Genomic DNA, 9,515 nt, shown 5'->3' with positions numbered 1-9,515 from the left:
AGTGTTTACCACAGAGCGTCTCCGTATTGCCGCGATGGACGCCATCTTGTCGAAGACCAGGACCGAGTTTAACACTTCAGGATCTCTGAGAACATGGCCGACACGTGTAATATGTTGTAACTGCAGACAAGTATTGGAGGTGGAGCCATGTATCTTTCAGTTTCGGTTTCATATTTCTGCTCCGTGTCCTATGCAGTGCCTGTGCGCGGAGGTCTGGGGTAGTGATCCCGGTGAGGTACATGCACCCTCTGCGGAGGTCTCTAGGCATGCAGGGTGTCCGGTGGGCCTTCCCCTGTGGCCGCTGGACCCCCGGCCGGGAGGATTGGTTACTGTGTGCCCGCTGTGTGCAGCCTGAGGAGAAGCAGCGCATTGCACAGTTCATTTTCACCCGCGATGCCAAGGCAGCCATGGTATAGGATACAGGGCATGTGGGGGGCAGACACATAATACAGCAGAAGATGGCATGGCAGATTGTGGGGCAGAGTGACTGTGCGAGGCTGGTGGCAGAGGGGAAGAGACTTCACCTGGAGATAAGCGGCGCCAGAGCAGTGCTGGCCTCTGATCTCCTGTCCTGTTGGCTGATCCATGTCAGGAGGGATAACTGTATATGGCCATCATACTATATACTATAGCCAGTGGGCTAGCAGACTGTATGTAGTCTGCACCTTGCTCTGGTCTGTCCGTCTGCAACCCTTCTGTCTGTCTCTCCATCACCCCATGATCTGGTCTGTCTCTCCATCACCCCATGATCTGGTCTGTCTCTCCATCACCCCATGATCTGGTCTGTCTCTCCATCACCCCATGATCTGGTCTGTCTCTCCATCACCCCGTGATCTGGTCTGTCTCTCCATCACCCCGTGATCTGGTCTGTCCCTCCATCACCCCGTGATCTGGTCTGTCTCTCCATCACCCCATGATCTGGTCTGTCTCTCCATCACCCCATGATCTGGTCTGTCTCTCCATCACCCCATGATCTGGTCTGTCCCTCCATCACCCCATGATCTGGTCTGTCTCTCCATCACCCCATGATCTGGTCTGTCTCTCCATCACCCCATGATCTGGTCTGTCTCTCCATCACCCCATGATCTGGTCTGTCTCTCCATCACCCCATGATCTGATCTGTCTCTCCATCACCCCATGATCTGGTCTGTCTCTCCATCACCCCATGATCTGGTCTGTCTCTCCATCACCCCATGATCTGGTCTGTCCCTCCATCACCCCATGATCTGGTCTGTCCCTCCATCACCCCATGATCTGGTCTGTCTCTCCATCACCCCATGATCTGGTCTGTCTCTCCATCACCCCATGATCTGGTCTGTCTCTCCATCACCCCATGATCTGGTCTGTCCCTCCATCACCCCATGATCTGGTCTGTCTCTCCATCACCCCATGATCTGGTCTGTCTCTCCATCACCCCATGATCTGGTCTGTCTCTCCATCACCCCATGATCTGGTCTGTCTCTCCATCACCCCATGATCTGATCTGTCTCTCCATCACCCCGTGATCTGATCTGTCTCTCCATCACCCCGTGATCTGGTCTGTCTCTCCATCACCCCGTGATCTGGTCTGTCCCTCCATCACCCCGTGATCTGGTCTGTCTCTCCATCACCCCGTGATCTGGTCTGTCTCTCCATCACCCCGTGATCTGATCTGTCTCTCCATCACCCCGTGATCTGGTCTGTCTCTCCATCACCCCATGATCTGGTCTGTCTCTCCATCACCCCATGATCTGATCTGTCCCTCCATCACCCCATGATCTGGTCTGTCTCTCCATCACCCCGTGATCTGGTCTGTCTCTCCATCACCCCGTGATCTGGTCTGTCCCTCCATCACCCCGTGATCTGGTCTGTCCCTCCATCACCCCGTGATCTGGTCTGTCCCTCCATCACCCCGTGATCTGGTCTGTCTCTCCATCACCCCATGATCTGATCTGTCTCTCCATCACCCCGTGATCTGGTCTGTCCCTCCATCACCCCGTGATCTGGTCTGTCTCTCCATCACCCCGTGATCTGGTCTGTCTCTCCATCACCCCGTGATCTGATCTGTCTCTCCATCACCCCATGATCTGGTCTGTCCCTCCATCACCCCATGATCTGGTCTGTCTCTCCATCACCCCATGATCTGGTCTGTCTCTCCATCACCCCATGATCTGGTCTGTCTCTCCATCACCCCATGATCTGGTCTGTCTCTCCATCACCCCGTGATCTGGTCTGTCTCTCCATCACCCCGTGATCTGGTCTGTCCCTCTATCACCCCATTATCTGATCTGTCTCTCCTTATAGTCTCTCCATCTCCCCATGATCTGGTCTGTCTCTCCATCACCCCATGATCTGGTCTGTCCCTCCATCACCCCATGATCTGGTCTGTCTCTCCATCACCCCATGATCTGATCTGTCTCTCCATCACCCCATGATCTGGTCTGTCTCTCCATCACCCCATGATCTGGTCTGTCTCTCCATCACCCCATGATCTGGTCTGTCTCTCCATCACCCCATGATCTGGTCTGTCTCTCCATCACCCCGTGATCTGGTCTGTCCCTCCATCACCCCATGATCTGGTCTGTCTCTCCATCACCCCGTGATCTGGTCTGTCCCTCCATCACCCCGTGATCTGGTCTGTCTCTCCATCACCCCATGATCTGGTATGTCTCTCCATCACCCCATGATCTGGTCTGTCTCTCCATCACCCCATGATCTGGTCTGTCCCTCCATCACCCCATGATCTGATCTGTCTCTCCATCACCCCATGATCTGATCTGTCTCTCCTTATAGTCTCTCCATCTCCCCATGATCTGGTCTGTCTCTCCATCACCCCATGATCTGGTCTGTCCCTCCATCACCCCATGATCTGGTCTGTCCCTCTATCACCCCATTATCTGATCTGTCTCTCCTTATAGTCTCTCCATCTCCCCATGATCTGGTCTGTCTCTCCATCACCCCATGATCTGGTCTGTCCCTCCATCACCCCATGATCTGGTCTGTCTCTCCATCACCCCATGATCTGATCTGTCTCTCCATCACCCCATGATCTGATCTGTCTCTCCATCACCCCATGATCTTATCTGTCTCTCCTTATAGTCTCTCCATCTCCCCATGATCTGATCTGTCTCTCCATCACCCCATGATCTGATCTGTCTCTCCTTGTATTCTCTCCCTCCTCCTCCAGCCACAACCTTTCCATTACTCCATGTTTCAATCCACATTGTGTCTCTTCCTCCTCCCTGCAGTCTCTCCACTGTCTGCTTTGGTCTGTCTCTCCTATTCTCACCCTTGCTCTGGTCTGTCTCTTCTCATACCTGCACTCACTCCCCATCACCTCTCGCTCCTGTATTTCTCTGCTCCATTCCACTGCAGTCTCTTAAATGACTGCCTTCTCCGGTCTGTCTCGCCTCCTTTCCTTCACTCCGGCTTCCTTCTGCTCTGTCTCTTGCTCCTCCTTGCCTGCCATCTTTCCAGCACTCTTTCTTTGGTCTGTCTATTCTTTCTTCTTCTCCCCCTTAAAGTCTCATCATCTCCCCCTTGGTCTTTTGCACTTTTTCTCTCCATCACACTCTGCTCTGTCTTTCCACTTCTTTGAGTCCTTCTTCATAACCTCTTGCTCCAACCTGTCTCGTCTCCTCCTTGTAGTCTCTCCATCACCTCTAGCTATATATATATATTAATAAAGGTAGTCTACAGCGTTGCTTCATTTTGTATTTTAGGTTATGTACATTGGAGCAAGAAAATAAAAATATTTTCCAAGTTGGACATAGTCTTGACCTACTAAACTACAAGTCATTGATTCCTTTCTCCCATTACAGTTCTTGAGTAAAATCGTCTTTACTAATGTTATTTGTATCCAAGAAAGTTGGGTGACAACCTATATGGCCACATAGGGAGACTCTGAGGTCATGTGATGGATACAGACACCCATAATGTTGTGTTGTCACGTGACCAAAGTGGTTCATGTGCTGGTGATGTTACTTTATTCTACTTGGCTATGGCCATGCAGCAACTCGTATTGTACAACCAAAGATTGCTTTACTTTTTTCACCAATGTAAGTGAACGCAGTCACGTTTCACATCCAGTCACAAATACATTGGGCACGGCTGGATTTTGTATTTTGCAACTAGAAGTTGCAGTCGTGGCACCTTTGGGATCACAATGTGATTCTATCAGTTTACATTATTGAAGGGTGGTATGACGGGTGATGTGGCCAAAGTCTCCGTGTAGCCCTAGCCTCATGAATGCTCGCTGTACCCCTTCTAGATTCAGCTATATATGATTGAGTCTTCATTACAGAGTAAATTTCTCTTTTATTCTTCAGGCTGGTCGCCTCCTGATCAGAAAGTTGATCTCAGAAAAACTTCAGATACCCTGGGACAAGATCCAGCTGGACAGGACAGCCAAGGGGAAGCCATTCCTGGTCAGTGGGACGCCACCTCAGCTCCCGAACTTCAACTTCAATGTCTCCCATCAGGGCGATTACGCCGTTCTGGCCGCTGAGCCCGAGCTACAGGTCGGAGTGGACATAATGAAAACTGACCGGCCAGGTAAGTCATTGGGGGAGATTTAATATGAGACATTTTCCAGAATCCTCGCTAAAGGGGTTATCCAGGCCCCTGTGGGTAAGGTCTACAGTAGCGGATTAGTGGACCTGGAACCTACGCTGATCAGCGAAGCGTCTGCTGTGGACAGGACCGGAAGCAGCTCTACTTGTATTCAAGTATTCGGTGCACAGCCTCGTCCACTATATTGACCTGGTGCCGGGGTACTGCAGCTCTTTCTCCTATTAGGGTCTGTTTCTGGCATCTAAGGCAGCTGATTAATGTGGGTGCTGGGCTGGACTCAACCTATCACATACTGGTGGCCCTTCGTGAGAGCTGGGAGCCCTGGAAAATCCCTTTAAAGGGTGGCTGAAACCCGGTATATACTCCTGCACACCACATTTTTTATGTATTTCTTGCGATCCACTTTTTGTAAGCAGGGGCCTACTGAATGGATATAAAAGTGGTATGTCAGCAAAGTTTTAAATACAGGAAAATTAGGACACGTTATGTTCTCTACATAAATAAAATAGCACATCACCCATTTAAGATAGGTCATTGATTTTACATTGGCTGGGGTCTTACTGTCCGGACCCCTGCCGATCACCTTTCTTTCACGTTACAAAAAGTGCATGGCGTATGTCCTCCAGGTATTCAGCCTGAGCAAAGCCATGTTGAATGTGGACAGCGCTCCCATAGAAGTGAGTGGGAGCATAGGGGATGACTTCGCTCAGGCTGAATGTGCAGTGGGATAAAGGTCCTGCAGTTGTCTCTACCTGGGTCACCCCTTTAAATAGAATGACTGTCTTGCATGGGTACTGCTGCTCCAGTCAGGACAGATGAAGATATCTAAACACTGTACATAGCTGTTTCTAACAGCAGCACGTGAGACATTTAGGCTGGGTTTTTTGGGCAGGATTTGGACACTTAATCTGCATCAGAATCTGGCTCAAAAAAATGCCTCCCTTTGAAATCAATGGGAGCCGGTCATTTCCTTTTTCCATGAGTGGTTTGTTCTCGCTCGCAGAAAAAAGAAGCAACATGCCCTTTCTTCAGGTGGATTCAGCCTCGTGACACTCCCTCCCGACTAGGCCCATTCATTTGGGCCGCCTAATCCGGAGCGGAATGCCACAACTGTATGCCAGTACACTGAATGCATTGACGTTTTTTGGACTGGATTCTGAGGTAGCCACCACGTCAAAATCCAGTTAAAAAAATCCTGTGTGAACCCAGCCTTATCTGGGATACACGGAACCACTGTTCTTATAGGGGTATTCCCACGTCGCATACTCACCAGTCTTCGCTGCGGTAAAATCTTCTGTCTAATTGCTTTGTTGCGTCATTGGTGGGCGGGGTTACATATGCAAAGCCAGCGGCGAGATGCCGCTGGCCCTGCGTGCACGCTCATAGATAGTGAGACCAGTCTAGCCTTCACAATTCAAAATAGTAGTATGTAAATTTCCAGCTCACCCTGCTATGATAACCAGTTTTCGTCCTGTGTTGCACGGATAGAGGATGGACTGTGTCCCCAAAAAACTAACCGATTCCAAACTGAAGAAAATCCAGCATCCAGCAGGCGAAATTCTTAAAATTCCAGCTTTATTAATTCATTTAAAATACCATCACAGGTTCATCCAAGAGACATGCAGTTATTGTGGCATGATAAACGGCTGCGCGCTTCGGGACTGCAACACGTCCCTTCTACTTGGCATCTACTTGGCATCTACTTGCCAAGTAGAAGGGACATGTTGCAGTCCCGAAGCGCGCAGCCGTTTATCATGCCACAATAACTGCATGTCTCTTGGATGAACCTGTGATGGTATTTTAAATGAATTAATAAAGCTGGAATTTTAAGAATTTCGCCTGCTGGATGCTGGATCTTCTTCAGTTTGGAATCGGTTAGCCTTCACAATGCCAATACAGACCCGGCATCCTCTGTAATAGAGAGGCGGATGCCGGGGAGGGTTAGACGCCAGCACAGGTGCCTGCAACATCGCTATACTCCTGCCCTGTTATTCCGCTCCTCCGCCCCCCTCCCCCCCGGAATAGCAGCATCGCTCCTGCCGCTGCTGGCTTCATGCAGGGCAGGAGCATAGCAATGTTGCAGGCATCTGTGCCGGCGTCTAACCCTCCCCGGCATCCGCCTCTCTATTACAGCGGATGCCAGGTCTGTATTGGCGGCCCCTTCCCCCCCCCAAAGGGTAAACTACTCCCCCCCCCCCCCCCCCCAGGCTGGCTCCCATGCACTTAGCCCCTCCTCCCTGAATAAAGTGAGATAGTGGACAAACAAAGCAGTTTTGCTGAAGCAGTGTATTTAGGAAAAGTCTTACATTCACATTAACAAGCAGTATAGATAGGATCCTTGTGATGCGACAACCCATTTAAGGTGAGTGACATTCTTAATGGTGGGAGCCACAGTGGAACAACCCCTTTAACCCTTTATATGCTACAGTCAATGCTGATTGCACCATGTAGGACAGAAGCTTAGAACACTGCGGCATCTTCCACCAGCTGATCGTTGGGGGTCCTAGGTGTCACTGTGAAATCCGGCATGTCTTTATTCCTTCTCTTGCTTCTCTGTTGAGATCAAAAAGCTGTCTTGGACATTCTTAATGCATGGAAACATGCTCCTGGTGACATATGTAAGAGGAGTTTCTCAGCTTTCATATGACAATAGGGTTCATTTATTTATAGTGCTCACTTATATAGCGCCATCATATTCTACAGCACTAAGGGCAGTTCTATTGTAATGGCCGGTCCCTTGCTTAGTACGTTGCAGGCAGCAGTGATGTCACTTGTAATTAATCTCACGTCTTCCTGCACATGGCGGGAGGACATAGAGAGCAGCAGGAATAGAAGTAACTTTCTTCTGTAATTATATTGAGCCCTGAGGGCCCCTTTAATGTTATGTTATATGGTACAGAGATCTATAGCGTAGTATTTCTTTTATTCTGTCACATTGTTGCCCGTTTCTTCTGTGTGTTTTTTACATTACGTATAAAGTTTCTGTGCTCGTGATCCCTGTAGACTCTGTAATAGTACAGTGGTTAATGAAAAAGACCTCGCCGCTCTCCCCACGGATTGATCTGTTCACCCGCTAAACCAGCATGGCCCTCGCTGTCTGCATCACTAACATGTTCCAGCTAAGAATAAATTGCAGCAATTCATCACAATGACATTTTTTTTTTTATTTTGGAAATTATTTTCTTCTACGATCTCGTCGAACTTCAGGTGCTAAACTGACATATTCATCATCATAATACACAATGAAAGGCGGGGGCCAAAGAAAGCCAGATGTATACAGAAATAGAAGCTGATGTAGGTGTGACCAGGGCCGAGGAGATGATGTAGGTGTGGCCGAGGAGATGATGTAGGTGTGGCCGAGGAGCTGATGTAGGCGTGGCCGGGGCCGAGGAGCTGATGTAGGTGGGGCCGGGGCTGAGGAGCTGATGTAGGTGGGGCCGGGGCCGAGGAGCTGGTGTAGGTGTGGCCGGGGCCGAGGAGCTGATGTAGGTGGGGCCGGGGCCGAGGAGCTGATGTAGGTGGGGTCGGGGCCGAGGAGCTGATGTAGGTGGGGCCGAGGAGATGATGTAGGTGGGGCCGAGGAGATGATGTAGGTGTGGCCAGGCTCGAGGAGCTGATGTAGGTGTGGCTGGGACTGAGAAGCTGATGTATGTGTGGCCAAGGAACTGATGTAGGTGTGGCCAGGGCTGAAAAGCTGATGTAGGTGTGGCCGGGCTCGAGGAGCTGATGTAGGTGTGGCTGAGCTCGAGGAGCTGATGTAGGTGTGGCCTGGGGTCAAGAAGGTGATGTAGGTGTGGGCGGGGTCAAGGAGCTGATGTAGGTGGGGCCGAGGAGCTGATGTAGGTGGGGCCGAGGAGCTGATGTAGGTGGGGCCAAGGAGCTGATGTAGGTGGGGCCAAGGAGCTGATGTCGGTGTGGCCGGGTCTGATGTAGGTGTGGCCGGGATCAAGGAGCTGATGAACATGTGGCTGGGGTTGAGGAGCTGATGTAGGTGTGGCCGGGCTCAAGGATCTGATGTAGGTGGGGCCGGGGCCGAGGAGCTGATGTCGGTGTGGCCGGGTCTGATGTAGGTGTGGCCGGGCTCAAGGATCTGATGTAGGTGGGGTCGAGGAGCTGATGTACATGTGGCCGGGGCCGGGGAGCTGATGTACGTGTGGCTGAGGAGCTTATGTAGGCAGAGAGCTGCCGGAGACATCCAGAAATCACTCCAAACACTGCTAAAGGCACATGGGTGTACTTATTAACCCATTACTAGCACTAACAGACCTTTCTAAAAGAAAAAAAAAAAAAGGAGTGGCTGCCCGGAGAACCCCTTTAATGGCGTTATTTAGGTCACGTCCGTCCTATTGTATGAATATGTGTTGGGCGAACATCGTGAGATTTGTCTTCCCTGGTTCACCAAGTGCTTTAGGTTGGAGCCAACCCCTTTAAATCGAAACTATTATATTTTGGGGTGATCAGGCTAATAAACAGTGTTACTCACCTCGTCTGAGCTCCGGCGCCACTCCCTCCTGTCTTCGGGTCTTCTGACTTGCGTCAAGGACTGCTTAGGCCTATGATTGGGTCTTAGAGGTCACGCTTGTGCCTATGTGTCACAACACTACTTGAGCCACTGAGGCCTAATCATAGATAGGTCTCAGCGGTCCTGGACATCAGTCTGAAGACCCGAAGAGGGCAGGGAGTCGCGCCGAAGACCAGGAGAGGTGAGTAACACTGTATTCGTACTCATTTCCCCTTATTATACTCTGGGGTCTCTGAGGTAGAACCTCACAAATATTGTAATAACTGAACCCAAGTAAACAAAATCACATCGGCTATCCTGGATGATATCAGTTTGGGTTATTTTTTGATGAATCGCCCATTATTTTTCCATCTTACAGCGCGTTTTAGGGTTTTAGTACCTGAAGGGATATAGATAAATCTATAATGTGTATGACGGAGAAGCGATGTGTTTTTGTGCTTTT

At 50.3% G+C, this 9,515-nt stretch overlaps 1 protein-coding gene across 1 annotated transcript in view; it reads left to right on the top strand.

The window, feature by feature from the left end:
* Positions 1 to 212: 212 nt before the first annotated feature.
* Positions 213 to 9,515, top strand: part of AASDHPPT (aminoadipate-semialdehyde dehydrogenase-phosphopantetheinyl transferase) — a 33,489-nt gene continuing 24,186 nt past the window's right edge. Inside the window, exons 1-2 of the mRNA XM_075266147.1 lie at positions 213 to 410; positions 4,308 to 4,533. Of these exons, the coding sequence (XP_075122248.1) occupies positions 240 to 410; positions 4,308 to 4,533 (397 nt within the window). The 5' untranslated portion in view covers positions 213 to 239. The remainder of the gene's footprint in view (positions 411 to 4,307; positions 4,534 to 9,515) is intronic.

This window comes from Leptodactylus fuscus, chromosome 2, assembly GCF_031893055.1.
Source record: "Leptodactylus fuscus isolate aLepFus1 chromosome 2, aLepFus1.hap2, whole genome shotgun sequence".
In the NCBI taxonomy this organism is placed as follows: Eukaryota; Metazoa; Chordata; class Amphibia; order Anura; family Leptodactylidae; genus Leptodactylus; species Leptodactylus fuscus.
Note: the sequence above shows the minus strand (reverse complement) of the source record. Positions and strands in the feature narration are given on the sequence as shown.